Source organism: Mobula birostris, chromosome 3 (genome assembly GCF_030028105.1).
Source record: "Mobula birostris isolate sMobBir1 chromosome 3, sMobBir1.hap1, whole genome shotgun sequence".
NCBI classification, from domain to species: domain Eukaryota; kingdom Metazoa; phylum Chordata; class Chondrichthyes; order Myliobatiformes; family Myliobatidae; genus Mobula; species Mobula birostris.
Genome location: NC_092372.1, coordinates 72,499,571 through 72,520,272, shown reverse-complemented (window position 1 = coordinate 72,520,272; position 20,702 = coordinate 72,499,571). Strand labels below are relative to the sequence as shown.

Here is a 20,702-nt window from a genome sequence, read left to right as displayed (position 1 = left end):
TTCAGATATTTTTGTTTTTACCTTTGTTATTGCCCTAGTCCAGTCTTTTAGGATTTCAGCATTATCAGTTCCAAAGGAGAAGACATGCTCTGACAGCAAATACATCTCAAACGTATAGCTTACCCTGAAGCAAATAAGAAGAATGAACAGCATTAGAATCTTGTAATAATAGAACACCAGAAGTTACTTGGCAAATCTTAATGCTTCAAGCCAAATGTGAATATTCTAATATTCTCACACACTGAATTTCAAACAGATTGAACAAAGTGTTTGTCCAAATGATCATCTACATAGACTACTTAGTAAATTCTCTGCCAAACGATCTTTTGATCATTTCTGTAACAGTAAAAGTCTTTCCTTCTTCCCAACCTCAAAGAATATACACCCAACTTTCATTTTTTTTTTGCAGAAAAAAAGTTGGAATTTTATACAGTTGGTATGGAATGAATCTTGCATACATGCTAACAGTCAAGTCACAATCAGCATACCAGAGAAGTATTCACTGCAGATGATACTGATATCAAATGAAGTAAGTAAAGGAAGTAAGGAGGGAGGAGAAGATGGCGGTGCAACGCAGTGCATGTGGCTGTTCCGAATGAATATCGTATGTGTAACTAGGGGGCCGTGCACAATCCGGGTTTGATGGAGACAGCCCTGAGAAGCACGGAGGAACACCTGGAGGAACTTCTGAGATGCCTGCTTCGCTGCCACTGCTACTGTGCGATCGAGAATCTCCGGAGACAAAGGCCCCAAATCCTCGGCTTTGCCTATTGCCGGGGCCAGGGTCGAAGCGCTCGGCAGAGATGGTGCTCCGTGCTTGGTGTCGGAGAGCTGGTCGGAGGCTTGGAGTTTTCGGACGGACTCAGAGTCGGATGCTTCCAGGATGCTGCATCTGCAAGTTGGTGGCGCTGGAGGTTTACCGTCTGCATGAGATGATGGGACTTTCGAGAGACTTTGAGACTTTTACCATGCCACGGTCGTTTTATCAAATCACGGTATTGCTTTGCACTGTTTTAACTATATGTTATAATTATGTGGTTTTTGTTAGTGTTTAAGTTGGTTTGTCATGTGCTTTCATGATATCATTCTGGAAAAACACTGTATCATTTCTTAATGCATTCATTACTAAATGACAATAAAAGAGGACTGCGTGTCTTCATAATCTAATCTAATCTAAATGCACTATATTTCAACACTTGGTAAAATAAAATAGTGGATCAATACATGAATCAGTATTTAAAATTCTGATCAAGAAAATCAGAAGAGTTCTAATGGCATCGATCTTACTATCTTACTTGCAACGTCAAACCACAGTATCAGATGGACACCATAGAAATACCACTGTTACTCATATTCACATCCACAAAACCACTTGCTGTTCTTGGTGCTTTGCTGTTGTAGTAAATATATAAACTGCAAGTTCAAATGGTGGCCATTACAGTTGATTTCCTATTCGAGAACCAATGTAAGCTCCACATGATTGTGTAGCCTCCCAAAATCTACCTGCCTAAGCCTTTGCGTAGGTCATAAATGTACATTATAAACGGAAGGCTGCTAAGGTTGGCATGGCAAAATTTCACAATCATAATGTGCAAGGGATTATTTACAGTTAAGTTAGGTATTTCCATTGTTGATATCAACAGAAATATCTACAACTGATTAGCAGAACATAAAATATACTACATAGTTTAGCTCTAATTGTTCTTTGATATTTCTATCCTGTTCAAAACAAGACAGAGAGAGGACTGGATGGAGGATATTCAATCAAATTTCTCTTTTAGTAAATATTAATGGAATATTGGCTGTAGTTGCAGATGCAGCCTATCTTGTATTACCATTTCATAGAAACATAGAAAACCTACAGCACAATACAGGCCCTTCAGCCCACAATGCTGTGCCGAACATATACTTACTTTAGAAATTACCTAGGGTTACCCATAGCCCTCTATTTTTCTAAGCTCCGTTTCCTCAAACAGGAAAAACAAAACATTCCATGAAGTGATGTCTACATAAAAAGCAGAAAATATTGGAAATACTCAGGTCAGTCTCATCTATAGAAAGAGAAACCAAGTCAATGTTTCAGATCGAAGACCCTTATTCAGAAATGAGTGAGGTATTCAGTACTGAGGATGAAGAAATTTTTTTTTGCCACGGTACTCCAAAGATATTGACATGGATGCAATTTATAATCTGCAGCTCTGATCTGGGTTACACCTCAAAATGATGACAATTCTTTCACCTAACTCCTCGCACTACCCCTCACAAATTCTGCTCGACCCGCTGAGTTTCTGTAGAATATTCTTGTCACTCTAAATTCTAGCATCTACAGTCTCCACTATCTCCTTGAAAAATAGTCATCTTTTTCAGAAAAAGATTATCAGATAGTTCATTGGAATTACTTAATGTTTTTAAGTTGTAGGGAAATATTGCAATAGGTCAGTCACACTGGGTTAAACTCTGCTCCAGTGCTCACTTGGAGGATAAACATTAGCATAGCCTGGCTGGTCACAGTAGACTGCTTCAATATTATGCTGACAAGAAGCAATAAGATAGCAGCCTCTATAGTACTTTGCCAGGTCAGTAATTTCTTTCCAGAACTGACCCGGAGCTCTCAGTGAGAATTAACATGCAGTGTCACTGATAGGCTGACTTCTAAGTTAGCCTAATGAAAATTGGGATTTCTCTTCTGATGAGAGGTCAGAGACCTGAAACATTAATTGCTTTTTCTCTCTCCATGCTGGCTACTTGACCTGCCCAGTTATTCAATATTTTGTATTTTGAATTTCCTGGCATCTGCTGTATTTGTGCTATTTTCTTCTATTGCTCCCCTTTCTCATATGCAATGTCTATCTGTCGCACTGCTCAGTGGCAGATATTCCTCAAACATGGAACTAAAATCATATAAACACAACAGGTGAGCTCACAATCATTACACTAAGAGTTACACATTTTTACTTCCTTCGTATTGCAATGAGTGCCAGAATCAGCATTTTCAGAGGCTATACTTTCCTCACTCAGACAATCACAATTTCATCGAAGCGTTTCTGCTACTATTCTTAAACGTCGAAATGAGCGAACCATATGAATGACTGGACAGCCATTAATCCAGATGATTTTAATTGTAGGTTTGCAACAATGATGTTCGTAACCTGTCAAACTTCAGGCCTAAGTATCCTGCTGGGGGCACATGATGGCTATATCATTTGGACTTGTTTTTCTCTGTTCATGGGACTTTCTCCCAAAGGTATAAGCTGATCTCAATTTTTCCTCTACTGCAATCCTTCAAGGTGTGGTTGTATTTGTACTCTGCAAGTACCTTTGCAAGTTTTTTAACATTTAGATGCCTGATCACTTTACATTACCCCACTGAGGGATTCTTGAACCCTTGCACAATTCAACTTTATTAAGCATTTCACAGATCACTGAATACATAAATTACTTCTCTGAGACTTGTTCCAGTTCTCACTGTTTGTTTACATAACACTTTTGGTCAGGAACAAATTCTGCTGTCCCTTATGCCCGAGAATAATTTTTACGAGCATAAAATGTTACTCTCTACGATTCAGTGTAGAAAAAATTAATTTGTGAGATTGAGAATAGTTTGGTACATTATTGACTGTCACTAAAAAAAAAATCAGAATCAAAGCAGAGCTGTTATAAACACAGTTTATTTAATTCCTGATTATATTGAAAGACCATTTGATTGTAACCTTGAAAGAGCATTATTTTATCCCCATTTAAATTACGCTTATAGTTAGTGATTCAAACATTGAATGCTGATGTGACCAATCTGACTGATGATTTTTAGAAAGCAAAGATGAGAATATCAAAAACAATTTGGAAGCTTGGATTCTAAATGTGGAAATGACTTACAGAATTGAATGCATTTTCATTGGAGCAAAGACAATGAAGATGAAACACAGGACTCAAAAATAAACACAAAAGAACCTGTTTGATTGATGGTCAACTAGCTATTCAAGGGATTTGAATAAAAACTGAAAAACAGCACTAACAGTTGCAAGAATGAGTACACGCTTAAACAGCAAGGAAGGACAAAAGAATAAACTTCTATTTACAATGTTGCTTATTGTATCCTTCAGGGTGTTCCAAAGCACTTCACAATGAATGAGTTACTTTCTGTAATGTAGTCACTGTTATACAGGTAAACATGAAGCCAACTTGTCCACACAATTCCAAAAACAGCAGAAGAGATTAGTGATGCATGTAATTGTTTTTGGTGGAGTTGATTAAGGGGAAATTATTGGCTATGAAACCAGTTGAATTCCATTCTTTTATTTGATTGCACCATGTGATCTTTGCCATCTCTTGTGAATAGTCAGGTGTGATGCCTCAAATACAGCACTTTCAACAAAATTGTGTTGCTTGTTTGTGTAAAAGATAATGCAACCAATGTCTTCCAGCATGACTCTACCCTGTGATGAGGTGTCCAGTAACTAGTCTTGGAACTGACATTAAAAACAAGTCGGGGATGACAAGCCTGGACTGAATGGCTGGATGCTGAAGTCTATTCATAGAGGAAATAACAGAATTTTCTTCAGATATACAAACCATATAGAACATAGAATAGTACAGCACAGTACAGGCCCTTGGGCCCACAATGTTGTGCTGACCCTCAAACCCTGCCTCCCATATAAGCCCCCACCTTAAATTCCTCCATATACCTGTCCAGTAGTCTCTTAAAATTCACCAGTGTATCTGCCTCCACCACTGACTCAGGCAGTGTATTATACACACCAACCACTCTCTGAGTAAAAAACCTTCCTCTAATATCCCCCTTCAACTTCCCACCCCTTACCTTAAAGCCATGTCCTCTTGTATTGAGCAGTGGTGCCCTGGGGAAGAGGCGCTGGCTATCCACTCTATCTATTCCTCTTATTATCTTGTACACCTCTATCATGTCTCCTCTTATCCTCCGTCTCTCCAAAGAGTAAAGCCCTAGCTCCCTTGATTACATACTTTAAAGAGGAATTGTCTACGTACTTTTCCAAGTATGTTTACTGTGACATTGCACTGTTACACAAATAGCTTACACAGACAATCCAAAGAAATGGCATCAAAATGCTGCATACCACTGCACATGCACAGAATTGGAAAAATAAAAGCTTGGATTAAAAAAAAACTAAGTACTCAAAAAGCTTTCAGTATTGATTAAATAATTAATTCAATAAAAAGGTCCATTTTTTGTTAAAGGTAGAATTTCTAAATGCTTTCTATTCTTTCAAATAACCTGGCATTCATCCCAATCACATTTCATATGCCAGCTTCTTAATCTTTCACTCCATCCCATTTAGCAACCACGTCCACATATTTACTCTTCTAGCTTCCCCTGACATCTCTGGAGCCTCTAAAGCATACTCTGCAAAGTGATTGACCCATTTCTATTCCTTAGTTCAACTTGCATGGTTTAATTTATTGATCATTCTAGCATTTCATCCCTTCTATTTGTAATTATTTCTGTAACCAATATTGATTCACCCCATCTTTGTTTTTCTTGCTGCCCTTCTATTTTGTATCTGTAAACAGGAAGGTTCTCACCCATTTGTTGACAAATCTCATTGATGACTTAATCAATATGACCTTCTATAGATGCGTAGTTGAGAGCAACCTAACATGCTGCATCACTGTGTATCACGGAAACTGTACTGCGGCAGACAGGAGGGCTCTACAGTTAAAATTGCCAGCACCATCAAGGACATACAGTACAAACAAAAAGGTGCTGGAAAAAAGCCAGCAATATCATGAAGAATCCCACCAACCATGCTCATGGACTGTTTGTCCCAATCCCATCAAGTAAAAGGCGAGACAGCATCCACGCCAGGATCACCTTACACCAAACACAGCTAGTTCCCCCAAACTGTCAGGTTGAACAACACCTCTATCCTTTAACACAACCCACCACCACTGTATCATTTTCTGTCAGTCACCTTATGTACATATTCTCAACTTCTGTTGTGCATCACTTCATGTACGTAAGTCTATGTTTTTAAGCTAATCTTATAATTTATTATGTTTTTACTGAGTTCATTGTATTTATTGCTTTGTTATGCTGCATTAGATCAGGAGTAACAATCATTTCACTCTCCTTTACACTTACGTACTGATGAATAACAATAAACAATCATGAATCTTCAATACACGAGGAATTCTGCAGATGCTTCAATATCTTCAATATCTCATTCACACATCTTCTGCGCTCAATTTTTTTGCCTTTTCAAGACTTTTAAATATAATTAAGCATCTATGGAATTATCTTCTTTACCAAGTGTCCTGTCTTCCAGCCCCATTTACTAAACTATACAACTTACACATTTGATTTTTCCCTCTGAGTACTGAAACCAGGAAATTTAATTCCATTCTCTAATGAGCTGCTTGCAAAGCTCCCCAAAAATACAATAAATTTATCAGCAAACCTGGGAGATGGGGGAGGAGAGAGGGATTTATACTTACCGTAATCTCATGTATTTCAGTCATATATATATCTAGAAATAAATTGTGTGCTTTGCTTTTTGGTTTTACATTACCTTATTTTCTTTTCATTATTTCTATTTTATTGCTTCCAGATCCCATTGTTCTTTGAATCAACTTGGATTCCTGATCTCCTTACTTTCATTAGCAAAGTGTAAAAAATTCACATTTGAGCTTGTTTCATACCTTTTCAGCAAAATTATTCATGCTTCCTTAATATCAGTTGTGCTCTTCTTAATTGCTAATTACCTCACTAAATTCTGTGCCAAATTTTTAAATATTATTTTTGACTCAAGTCCAGTCATTAGAAACTGTGAGCGTTCATAATCAATGAGGAGCTTCACTTTTTGTAACTCTTAACTTCCACTCATTCTCCGGCGTTTGCTCTCTAGCAAACAACAAACTGTCCACTCTAGTACTTATTGCCTGCTTCTGCATGTTTTAGTCTGATTCATTAGCCTTTTTTTTTATTGCACATTATCAAAGGCATTTTGAAAGTCTAGACAAATTACACCTGCCACAATGCCCTTGAATTCTCTCTCCATTATTCACTTAAAGGATTCGGAGAGGTTGGACAGATGATGAAAATTTTAGTTTATGTGAACTTTTATATTGTTTTCCTTCAGAATACTCATTCTCCTACTAGCTATTAGGTATTCCTTGATAATGTAGTGGTTAGCACAACACTTTATAGTACTAGCAACCCAGGTTTATTTCCCACTGATGTCTGTAAGAAGTTTGTACATTCTGAACATGAACGTGTGGGTTTCCTCCAGGTGCTTCGGTTTCCTCCTATTGTCCAAACATGTACCAGTTGATAGGTTAATTGGTCATGGTAAATTGTCCCACGATTATACAGATAAGTGTGAGGTATTGCACTTTGGAAGGACAAACCAAGGTAGAATATACAGGGTAAATGGTAGGGCACTGAGGAGTGCAGTAGAACAGAGGGAGCTGGGAATACAGATACAAAATTCCCTAAAGTGGCATCACAGATGGATAGGGTCGTAAAGAGAGCTTTTGAAACATTGGCCTTTATAAATCAAAGTATTGAGTATAAGAGTTGGAATGTTATGGTGAGGGTGTATAAGGCATTGGTGAAGCCGAATTTGGAGTATTGTGTGCAGTTTTCGTCACCACATTACAGGAAGGAGTGCAGAGAAGGTTTATAAGGATGTTGCTGGGACTTGAGAAACTGAGTTACAGAGAAAGGCTGAATAGGTTAGGACCTTATTCCCTGGAGCGTAGAAGAATGAGGGGAGATTTGATAGAGGTATATAAAATTATGATGGGTATAGATAGAGTGAATGCAAGCAGGCTTTTTCCACTGAGGCTAGAGGAGAAAAAAAAACAGAGGACATGGGTTAAGGGTGAAGGGGGAAAAGTTTAAAGGAAACATTGAGGGGGGCTCCTTCACACAGAGAGTGGTGGGAGTGTGCAATGAGCTGCCAGATGAAGTGGTAAATGCGGGCTTACTTTTAACATTTAAGAAAAACTTGGACAGGTACATGGATAAGAGGTGTATGGAGGGATATGGTCCAGGTGCAGGTCAGTGGGACTAGGCAGAAAAATGGTTTGGCACAGCCAAGAAGGGCCAAAAGACCTGTTATTGTGCTGTAATATTCTATGGTTCTATGGATTAGGCTAGGGTTAAATTGGCTGGGGTGCCTCAAAGGGCCGGAAGGGCCTGTTCAACTTGTATCTCAAAAAAATAAATAAATTAAATAATTAATCAACTAATTCACACAAAATTGGCGCCTCTGACAGTGTAGTCCTTTCTAAATTCTGTGTTGGTGGGAGGGACTTGATTTTGTTTTGCATTCAACTCTTTGGAATGGGGCTTAAAATCACAGAATTTTCAACTTGGATGCAATAATTCAATCAGCAGAACCACATCCAAAACACCAAATAATACATCTGCCTGGCTTCTCCATCGATTCCAAAGAGTATCGCACTGTAAAAATCAAACCTTGTACAAATGAATTAACACCCAGCCTGTAGCTCTAAATATTTAATAATGGAACAATACTAAATATGTCCAGGCATTTTCACCTCATAAAGTTAACGTTTAATTTCTGAAAAGAAAGATACTGCAAACTCCAATGATTAATGCACTATCAACATAATATTCAGGGAGTTATTCTTCATTGATTAAACTGTTACTGCCATTGATTCGGTTAATGAGGAGGACAGGGAAATGCTAATTAATCTCTACTTTGCTAGAGCAATTCTCATTTTAAAATAACATTGTTTTAAATTATTTTCTGAAATGTGAATATGTTAAAAAGGTTTCAATGGCATCTCTGTGGAATTTTTATAACAACCGTAATAAGCTCAGCGTCCAAAGAGAAAAAAAGATGCTAAAGAGCAGAAACTGCAGCTATGTCAAAGTGCTATTTTCTCTAAATAATTAAATGTATGTTTTTCCCCCCTCCAGATTATCCCTCTTTTACAAACTGGTACTAAAATCAGAGATACTTCACCAGTACGAAACAATTACTACAAGGCTCAGAGGCACAAAAGATTCTGCAGAAGTTGGAAATCTCGAGCAACGTGCACAAAATGCTGGAGGAACTCAGCAGGTCACACAGTAGCTACACAGGGGAATAGACAGTCGACAATTTGGTCTGAGACCCTTCATCGGGACTGGGAATGAAGAGGGCAAAAGCCAGAATAAAAGGGGAGGGGGTGGGGCCAACACACAAGCTGGCTGGTAATAGTGAGAAGGGTGATGGTAGATGGAGGGTTGAATGAAAGGGAATGAGGTGAGAAGCTGGGAGGTGATAGGTAAGAGAGATAAAGGGTTGAAGGAGGAAGCTGATTGGAAAGAAGAGTAGACCATGGAATAAAGGAAATATAGTTACATATATACACACACATACACACACGATTAAACAGTGAAAACTACTGACTTAACCAGTGTTACCATCACTGAGGTTTGATTTTGCTATGTATGTATTTGCTCATTCAAATCATACATATGAGAAACTATCTAACTACCCTTTCCAAAGCTCCCAGCGCACAAATGTCTCCTCTTCTCTACCTCTCAGCCTTCTCCTGGGTTTGGGTTACTGCCACCATCTATTCATCCTTCACTAATCTACTGGTCATCCAATCCTCGGGCTGCTGCCACACCAAGCTTCATGTTTCATGATCAGGCAAACTTCCCTGCATTTTAATTTGTAGCTTTTGAAACAACATCTGAGACAGAATACCATTCCTTCTTTTAATATATCCTGCAGCCCCTTTTCCCCTCAGCTTATACATCTCCATAGAATTTACTTCCTTAAAGGAAACCCGATGCATTTCACCCATTCCATGCCAACAATTCAAAAAGAGCTTTCCATTCTCCTTTACCTTTGCAGATTTTAATTTTCTCATTCCCAGACAGTTACCCTCCTTCCCTTTTAGAGCTACTGGAGATTCACAGTCCGCTGAGGGCTAGTCCTGTAGCATTCACTATTAGTGATCCAGAATCTAACAGGAGGTCCAGGAAGGACCTACGGAAGTCTGTTGTGAGAGCAAAAAGGCAACCCTAGGTGAAGCTAAAGACAGAATTGGATGAACAACAAGCTGTGGCAGGGTTTGCATGCCATCACTTCCTAGAAGGTCAAAACCTAGGAGCATAAATGGGAGTGATGTTTCACTCCCCGTGTGAATCCCTACTGCATCTGGCAACCCTGATCTCTGGCTCGGAGGTTGATTTCTGAACCTAACCTGTAAGGTATCAGGCCTTGAAAATGTACCTGACGGGACAGTGAAAACCTATGCCAACCAACGTCGAAATGTTCAGCCTCTCAGTTCTGCAGTCAGAAGTTCCCACCTGCTTCAGAAGAACAGCAAACACCCTGGTGCTCATGAAGAGCAGGGGGTAAGTTACCTAAAGACCATCAGCCAGTGGTACTTACATCTGCCATAAGGAAGTGCTTCTAGAAGTTGTTTATGGCTAGAATTAACTCATGCCTAATTAGGGACCTGGATCCACTGCAAGTCGCCTATCTCTGCAACAGGTCTACAGTGGACACAATCTGAGTGGTTCTCCACACTGCTGTGGAGCACCTAGACAACCACAATATATATCTCAGCAACACAACCACAAGACCATAAGGCACAGGAGCAGAAATAGGCCATACAACCCATTCAATCTTCTCCACCGTTCCACCATGGCTGATTTATTAGTCCTCTCAACCCCATTTTCTGCCATTTCCCCATAATCTTTGATGCCTTTACTAATCAGGAGCCTACTCTACATATACCAAAAGACTTGGCATCCACACCTCTCTGTTGCAATGAATTGCACTGATACACCACCCTCTTGGCTGAAGAAATCTCTCCTCATCTCTATTCTAAAGGGGAGTCCTTCTACTCTGAGGCTGTGTCTTGCAGTCCTAGACAACCCCACCATAGGAAACATAGTGCAGGTGGTGAGTGTACTTGGGGGGGGGGGTTGTAAATAGAATGAAAAGGAGAGCAGTCTGATGGGTGGGGAGGGGCAGTACTAGAATCTGAATAGGATCCAAGGGGGGAGAGGGGGGAGAGGGGGGAGAGGGGGGAGAGGGGGGAGAGGGGGGAGAGGGGGAAGAGGGGGAGAGGGGGAGAGGGGGAGAGGGGGAGAGGGGGAAGAGGGGGAAGAGGGGGAGAGGGGGAGAGGGGGAGAGGGGGAGAGGGGGGGAGGGGGGAGGGGGGAGGGGGGAGGGGGGAGGGGGAGGGGGAGGGGGGAGGGGGGAGGGGGGATGGGGAGGGGGAGGGGGGAGGGGGAGGGGGGAGGGGGGAGGGGGGAGGGGGAGGGGGAGAGAGATGGAAAGTGGGGTGGGGAGAGAGGGAGAGTGGGGCAGGGCGGAGATGGGGCGGAGGAGTGAGAGGGGGAGACATAGAGAAAGAGAGAGAAAACTCACTATATATGCTGCTAAAATTTGCTTTATTCCATTAAAATAACCACCTGTCTTCCATCTGCATTACAGTGGGAAATGAGCGAATTCTTTGCTCCAGTGCCAGTTTTTACAACAGCCCTGCATTCACATTGTGTAGCATTAGTTTGGTACTTAATTCCTGTGTAATATGTTCTACTGGGTTTTTATTGTAGTTCTACAAAGTGCCATTAACAGTGCAATGATAACTGAATACATGAAGATTTAGTGCCTGAAACAAATGGATTCAGAATGATCTGGGATTAATGCCAACATGCCGCAGCACAAATTGCTGAATGTACATTTAACCAGGACTGGTGCAATTTACGCAATGATTATACATAGCTGAATATTTCATCAAAACTTTCAATAATTAATACACCATTCAATTACAAAAATACTTAAGTTTCCAGAGTTCTCAGTTGTACTTACTGAACCACATTGTGGCTGATAGGGCTGACTTGAATAAGTTCAAAAACACTGACTTTCATAAACAGAAGCTTATTACCTTGATGAATTCCAGTAGATGAACACTACAAGGAAGCTTGGAGATTCCTTTAATCTCCTCCCTGAGCTTTTAGACAAGAGGAATAATTAATAGTCTAGCGAACTGGCATTAAATAAAATATCAACAGCTTTAACAGCACTGAATGGCTCAATACTTCAACCTTGTAATATCCTCAATACTATAAACATGCTATTAACAAGAATCAGTAAAACAAATTCTTGATGGTAAATTGATTCATCAACATTTTATAAACTACAAGGCAAGATTATATTTAGTGATTTTGATTTTTTTTTAAGAACAGAATATTTTAATAGAGGAAATGGGAAAATTTTGTTTGCTATAAAGAATAACCTAAGACTTGGGCTAAAATTACCATTACATGCAAGAACATATCTTGGATTACTGTATGACAGCACAAGATAAATGTGACATACACTTGGGAGAGAAACTTTGTGCTGAAAAAGATCAGTAGAATGAAAAGGAGGCAAATAGATTCATTCAATAGAGCTGCAGTCTACTTCACAGCAATATCATGACTCTAGTCAGAGAAGGACTTCCACAGAGGAAGATAACAAGTAAAATTGATTCATCTGTTGCAGTTTGAAATATCCCCAGTTGGCCTTCACTGTAATGCCAATTTTCAAATTTATAATTCAGAATCAATCTGCCTTGCACACAAGAGGATGTAATAACCTCACACACTGATGACCCCTACGTCCATGCTCTGCTTTTAAATTGAAGAGGGAAGCTTCTCAGGTATCATAGGCATCTTTTTAAATGCAGAATCAATATCTTAAATACTTGCCGAATTTTAATGACATAGCACCAGTGATTTTGTTGAGGTTTGCATGAATTTGTTCATTCTTAACATTAGATCACCTTCTTGAGCTGTAGAAAACTTGCTTTGAGATCAGGGACAGTATCCTCTCCAAGCCTTCTCATCAGTGACAGTGCCAAAACTAATACACATCAGGTCTGTAAGTATGACATTACATGGCATTGTATTATTGGGCCGAATGTTCGCTTTTATTGCCAAGGTCGTAACCTGACTTAGCAACTTCTCTACCAGCAAAAGTCAGGCCAGTACTATAAAGACTGAAAAAAACCTACTAAATCAAATTGAAGCATGATGCTACAGATGGAAGCCATGTATCCCATTGAGTCCATGGAAACTCTCTGTAGAGCAATTTAGGCACATCCATTCCCCACTTCCACTGAAGCAGTGCCAATTATTTTCCTTCAATCCTAAACTAATTCCCTTTTGGAAGTCTTGATCCCAGAACGTTCATAGGCAGAAAGTTCCAGAGTCCCATCATATTCTGCATGCGTTAATCATATTCCTTGTGAATTTTTGCCAATTACATTATACCAGTAATTCTATCCTCAATCCATCTATTGACAGGAACAAGCTCTATTTAGCTATCAACTCTAAAATTATAAGAGTTTTGCATACCTCTCTCAAATTTCTTCTCTTTTTTTTGCTCCAAGAACAGTAACTCCAGCTCCTTCTATTATTATTACCTCCTACTAAAGGCAACCATTCCTGTCTATTTGGCCAGTTCTGGAAAGGTTATAGAAGGTGCAGAGCAAAGGCAGTTATCTGCTGCATTAGCACTTTGTGACAGCATTCAAAGTTGAACTTGCTGTCTAAACATTTTATCCAGAAAGTTTTACACTGTGAGATAGGTACAAACAAACTGGCTTTTTCTTCTTCTGGACTGCTAAACTTAATTAGATTTCACTGAAGCGTAATTCTGTTTCCCATCCTAAAGTACCTTAAATGAACAAATAATGCATGCTTTGTCTACTTTATTAACTCATTTCCAAGACATTGGATTTGCATCGTATACATAATCCAATGTGAACTCAATTTTATTTAGCACAGTTCATGAAATTCATTAGGAGCCTGCAACTAAAGAATTTTTCCACCTACTCTCAGCTAAGCAATTTAATGGTCAAGTTTCAAGTAAATATTACACTAAACAGCCTTGTGGCCACTCCAATTGGGACTGACAGTTAATCCTAAAAGTGGGTTGTTCTTGATGAAGAACAGCAAACCTCTCAGTAATCTCTCATGATACCTGTTCTCACGCAAATCCATTTCAAACAGGACTAATGAAATCAATCTCTGTGTAAAATCTTCATAGTGTTGGTTGGTCAAGATGTGGAGAATGTGAACAGAATTGATGGCACAGTTGACTGAAACATCTTTTCACTTCTAGGGGCACAAGGGACTGCAGCAGCTGGAGTCTGGAGCAGCAGTCTGTTGTAGAACTCAGTTGGTTGAGCAGTATCTATGGAGGATCCTGACACAAGGTTTTGACTCGAAACATTGATAATTCCTTTTCTCTCTGAGATGCTGCTCCACCCGCCGATTGTTAATGGTTTTCAGTCTGGGACTGGGGTTAATGAAAGGATGAAGAGTCAATTGTAAGGACTTCGAATTGACTTTTCGGTCTCAATCTTCTGAACTTAGCTAGCTGGTGGCGTAGTGGCATCAGCGCTGGACTTCGGAGCGAAGGCTCCCAAGTTCGAATCCAGCCGGCTCCCTTGCAACTTTCCAACTGTGCTGGTTTGAGCATCGAGCTAGCAACTCGGCCTCATAAAAATAAGGAAGCCTGCTAAAAAAAAATGCCGTCATGATGGCGTCCTGTTGAGTCCACTTGAAATTAAGGGCTTTCTTCTTCTTCTTCTTCTTCTGAACTTGCTGATAAGTCTTACATTCATCTGCTTATTTCACACTGCAGGGAGTCGTTCAAGAGAAAACACTTCCAATAACTGGGGACCACTGATGTTAGCATTCTTCTGCTTGTGTCATTGTCATACAGCACTACGAAACAGCAACAGGACATTCAGCCCATCTAGTCCATGCCAAACCATTTTACCTAGTCCCATCAACTCACACCTGGACTATAGCCCTCCATACCCCTCCCATCTCTGTACTCATCCAAATTTATCTCAAATGTTGAAATTCAACCTACCTCTGACACTTCTGCAGGCAGCTTGTTCCACACTCTCACCACTCTCTGGGTGGAGAAGTCCCCCTTAAATACTTCAGGTTTCACCCTTAGCCTACGACCTCGAGTTCAAGTCTCTTTCAACCTCAGTGGAAAAAGCCTACTTGCATTTACCTTATCTATACCTCTCACTATCTATCTGTCACTATCAAATCTTCCCTCGTTGTCTGATGCTACAAGGAATAAAGCTTTAACCTATTCAACCTTTCCCAATAATTCAGTTTATCGCAGGACCTCAAGTCCTTGTAGATTTACTCTTGGTTTATACAAATTTGAGCCTTTTCCTGTTCGTATTCATTATAGCTTGTGCCTTCTTTTTATTCCAAATGAACATAAATATGAGATTGTAAAAGCTGAGCAATGCTGCATGCTGTGCATAACCAACGTTGCAAATTCTACATTTAAGATTTTGTATACTGGTGGCAATGGCAACATAGATAAAGCTCTAAGCAAAGTGAAAAATGTACTTCTAAAGTGTTAAACAATGCTTTGCTTTGTTACCCAAAATCATTTGCTGGTAGCATTGGGAAGCATCATTTTCTAGATAATCTTAAGTTTAGCTATTTGATACAATCGATGAATTGTCTGTAAAGCTCTCAATGTTTAATCTTTTCAAAGGATTGGTGGGAATCAATAAATAGAAACTATAGCAATACTGTACATTACAAACAACAGCGTTCTGATGTACATTGATGATAGTACTGTAGAGGCACAAATAATTCTCAGAAGTATTTAGGCAATAGAGCATTTCAAACAATAACATTCCAAACCCATTTTTTAACGTTGGATCTGAAGTGTGTTTTGAATCAACAACTTACATATATCAGAGGACACATCAGTAGATAATTTATACAGGCCCATAACTGCTACTATCTGGTATAATTGCCTCTGGAGAGTGTTATCAGTTTGATTTAAATGTGTGATATGTTAAAAGGGTATTATCTGAATGTTTAAAGATATCTCTTCATTCCCTTTCAAACATTCACAATTTTCTTCTTGTATATCATGTGTATTGACACCCCATGGTTTCCAGTTACTGCTGTATGATTTCAGTATAAAGTGGAATTCAAATCAGAAGTTTTCTCATAAAATAGTACATAAGCAGTCAGTTGACAAATTAATTCAAGTTTTACAACTGATCATAAAGTCAGAAATATATATATGAAAAGGGGAGGCTATTCAGACGACTGCCTCTTCTGGTTTATACATTTCTGTTTGGGATTAGAAGTAATATCAAATGATAATGATGCTAATCCTAATATTGCAGATTATAGCTCTTCAGGTGCTTATCTGAGTACTGCTTAAACACAGAGTCATGAGGAGTTTTTGGCTCAGTTTGCTATTACAGGTAAAGAACTCCAGGTTTTCACTGGACTTCACATGAAGGTGTTATCCACCTACCCCTCTCTTATGTTTCTGCCAAAGTCCAATCTCTTTAATTATTGGTTTCTCACAATGCTATCTCCTTTCAGTCTTCAGTGCCTCAAAGATGATAACAACAGTCCGGTCAATCTCTTACTATGGATAACATTCTCCAGCTCTGATAATGTGTGTGTAATACAGTTCCAGCTTGCTGTTTTTATATTCTGCATAACAAACGTAAGCATCTTGCAAGTTGTCCAAAACACTCCATTATCTAATCTTCAGAGATACGTGACAGTTACTTTAGACAGTTCCACATATCCTATAATTAATAAATGTTACCTTGCATTATTAACCCTATCCAACACATTACCCAACATTTTTATTTTAAATTCCATTTACCCAACCAACTCTTCCTCCATCCTGTAAATTTGCTACTCAACTGCTCTCCAAAAGTTGATGTCATGATAACTTTCTTAATTATAAATCCTGTATTTAATTATATGCAACTTGTATGCACTACCATGCGGTAGGATGTGGAATCCTATTTGATATGGCCTTCCAGTTGACATCTCAGTTTTTGACAAGAGCTTATTTTACATCCAATTTTCTGAATAATTGGTGCTTTTGTCAAATGTTTTACTCGGTCTACATGGATAATGATTTAAATGTTTTAAATCCACGTAGATCTTGTTACTAATTAACACAATATTTTCCAGTTATTTCAGGTGCTGAAAATATTCTAGGATAGCTCCCCAGTGTGTTCAGCTTCAGCCTATTCTAAAAGCTACTGTAAAACCTCCTGGCCTCCACTGTAAGTGCTGCAGTGTACATCAGGCTTTTTCATAATGAAACCATCATGAATCCAAGCTACAAAGGAAGGATGCAGTGTTCCAAGCTCAGAATTTAGTTTTCCCTGCTATCAGCCCCATTATCATTCACTTTCACTGCAAAAGATTGTCAACTAACTGAAAAAATAATATTAAACCTGTCCTTCAGGGGGCAAAAAGTGATGGCATAATTTCTTAAGCATGATGTAATGAAAAAAAATCCACAAAGAATGAAAGTAAAGAAGGTTTCCACTATTTTCACAGCTGAAAGAAGCAGCAAACATTTAATCATTTAGTTTCATGGAAGAAGAACCAAATGTGCAGGTGGCAAACCTGTCCACTGTGGCTGTAGGCACATGAGACTGATAGAGGTCAGACCATTATCTGTTCGTTAGACCATTATCTGTTCGTTAGACCATTATCTGCTCCTGCTTTGCTGACCTTGGACCCTGTTAGTCTGCACTGTGAGCGCAACAGCATAGATCACGTTTCTTCATACTAAGCAGCTGCGGCAGAGTTTTCAGAAAGGAAATGCCTTTTTTCTTTAAAAAAAAAAAGAGACTTTCATCCAACTCATGACTTTGCCAGATACATATGTGTGTTGTTTTAAGAACTGCAGGCAGTTCCTGAGGTCCATGGTCCAAGTACCAACAAAGACACTACAGGGATCGCACACAGAATTGGCTACTTTGCTCAAGGATATTGCCATTAGTGATCAACTGGTCCCAACTGATTTCAAGCATTTTGCTATGACATCTAAATTGGAAGCTGTTCAGTGTCTTTTCTTCTTTGGTGTGTATGATCCATTGTGCAGTGTATAGTTATAAACAGACAACAGAGAGTATCTACAGTAAGAAAAGTAAGAAACCACATGTGCTGGAAATTTAAGATCAAGACTCAGAATGCTCAAAGTACTGAGCAGGTCAGGGAGTAGCTGTGGGGAGACAAACAGGGTGAACCTTTCATATTCAAGACCTTTCATAGGAACCATTACACTGAGGCTCAGCAGTAAGTTTTCTTCCACAAGTAAGAATTGCAAGGTGCCAGATACTTCACTGATCTTTAAACTGCATTTTCCATCAAGGCTAAGCAAATCGTGCTGACAAATGTTTCCCTTGTGTTGACTACCATACTAAATTCAATATGTTTCAGGGAATTTGTTTATCATGATCTGCCGGCACCAAATGATTTGGAGACAAGTGTAGTATCACCAATAAAGAGCAGATCCAAGCAAGTTGGCAGGTATTTAGCTGATATGGACTTGATAAACAAACTGTCTTCTACCCTCAGTTCAATTCGTAGGCCAGAATGATTGAATTGAGAAGCAGCCATAACGATAGATAATTCATCAGCGAAATAAATATGATGTCCATACACAAGAGAAGCTTATACTCTTAAACAAAACACCAGCATGTCAGGTAGTTTGGAATGATCAGTTCTACTGGGCTTAAATTTTTATGATTTATCTAAGGGAATATGACTTATATTTCTTACTCACCCAGGACCCCAAGTAAGATCAGACTTGGTTACTCCCAAACAGACCACTTCACTGATATCAATCCTCCCATTTGGCGTGGCAGACTTGTCACTTTCATAATAACTGAGAAATCCACCTTCCAGGGTACACCATCGCTTATTGAATTCTGTGGACAAGGAACAAAAGGATATTAAAATCTTCACTCAGAATATGCTAATAGTGCTTACTGATATGAAACAGACAGCACTCAGAGACTATGATACAGGTAATGATGTTGGATTTTCCAGCACATTCCTCAGTAAAAGTTCCTTTAGGAATTCTAGCGACACATTGTTCCATGAGAAACAGAGTTGCTTCCAGTCTGTAGATTAAAGAGATTTACAAATGAAAAACGTAATTATTTACAAGCCTTCTATTTCTGAGGAAAGTGACCTCAAATGTACAGTACATATTTGAACAACACACACAAAATGCTGGAGGTCAGTGGGTCAGGCAGCATCTAACAGAGGAAAATAAACAGTGAATGTTTTGGGCTGAGACCCTCCATCAGCACAGGAAATGAAAGGATAGGAATGGAAGCCAGAATAAAAAGGTAGGGGGATGAAGCGGGAGCACAAACTAGCAGAAAATAGGTGAGTTAGGTGAAGGGGAAGGTGAATAGGATTGCTCAGGATTTCTAGCATCTGCAGAAGTGTGTGTCTCCATACAATTTTGAAGCCACATTTAAAATTTTACAAATAAACTTTTATATGAAGAATTTGGCATGGACTCATTGGGTCACCGGATCTGTGCCTGTAACTGCAATGCATTGCTCAATAACTCTAAAGCATTTCAGGAAAACACCCATTGTTGTAAGCAAAGGAAAAGAAGGTATGCTTACCAATTTAGATGAAATGAAGAAAGAAGCTACAATTTACTTATCCCTACACGTGAATAGACACGGCTTTTCCTTCATTCTCTACCAACAAATTCTCCATCAACGAATTCTATTGACGGGGAAAGGTGACCCTTATTGATATTATTATATTTAAAAAAGATGCCAGAGCCATGTCAAATCCATTAAAGTGAATCGTTCCCAAAACCACCTGGTTTAATTTTTGCAATGTGATTTGCACTGACATTTGATTGTTCTTTGCCCGAAATGGAATTCTGATTAAGTATTAACACAAACTCAACTGAAGAGGTTCAAAGAAAATTAATCAAATAGGTCTTCAGCAAATGCAATAAATAAACTTTTAATCTACATCTTCATAAAATTTCCTTCAATATCTGAGCTACACCACATCATGATCATCTTTATATTTCAAAGGCTTACTCTAAGACCTACTACTGAAATATCTAAATATACCGAGAGTCCCAACCACCATATGCAATTCTGGAAATACTAAGTTACATCCTGGATCAATTCTATTCAGGCTATAATGGCATATCAGTTACATGAACCAACTGCTGACTTAGCTGAATTATTTCAATGGATGCTCAGACTGAAGTTCAGTATATAGAAATCAGATGTTAGCAAATTGGGTAGAATAATAGTGATTATGATAAGCTATTAGTTAAATTATATTTTGCAGACTATGCAAAACAAAGCCATCAAGGACCATAACAGACTCAAGAGATTCTGCAAGTGCTGGAAATCTTGAGAAACACGAACAGAGGTCCTCAGTCCGAAATGTCGACTGTTCACTTTCCTCCATAGAATGACCTGCTTGCTGAGTACTGCTCAAGGCACTGACCATGCTAACACAGGCAGAAAACCACAAACACTTCCTTGGGCTGGCTGGTTTTCTTTAAAAAAATACGTTTCAAGGGGGTAGACGTAAGATCACTGCCAACTTTGAGCAGCTTGTTTACTAACTTATATTCATATTTCACACAGTAAATTTGGAATGTTGGAAGACATTTTCTTAGAGGTCAACTCACAGCACACGGTTGTAATATATTCTGGAATGAAAGTTGAGTGAGATGCTTCACTCCAGTGCGAAGTGGCTTTGTGCACTAATACCAAAATAGCAATGCAACTCCATCTTAGGGTGAACTTGATTTGCTATTAATAGGATCACCTTTCTGTCCTTGTAGTATTCAGCTTAATAACGATGTTGCAGCAGCTGCTGC

The 20,702-nt window shown here is 39.1% G+C and overlaps 1 protein-coding gene across 7 annotated transcripts in view; it reads right to left on the bottom strand.

The window, feature by feature from the left end:
- The window catches only part of arap2 (ArfGAP with RhoGAP domain, ankyrin repeat and PH domain 2), a 389,695-nt gene that overhangs the window by 129,642 nt on the left and 239,351 nt on the right, over window positions 1-20,702 (bottom strand). For all 7 annotated transcript variants that reach the window (XM_072252909.1, XM_072252908.1, XM_072252910.1 and 4 more), the window contains 2 exons: window positions 18,609-18,753; window positions 22-124 (listed from right to left, as the gene is read on the bottom strand). In XM_072252909.1, the coding sequence (XP_072109010.1) occupies window positions 22-124; window positions 18,609-18,753 (248 nt within the window). The remainder of the gene's footprint in view (window positions 1-21; window positions 125-18,608; window positions 18,754-20,702) is intronic.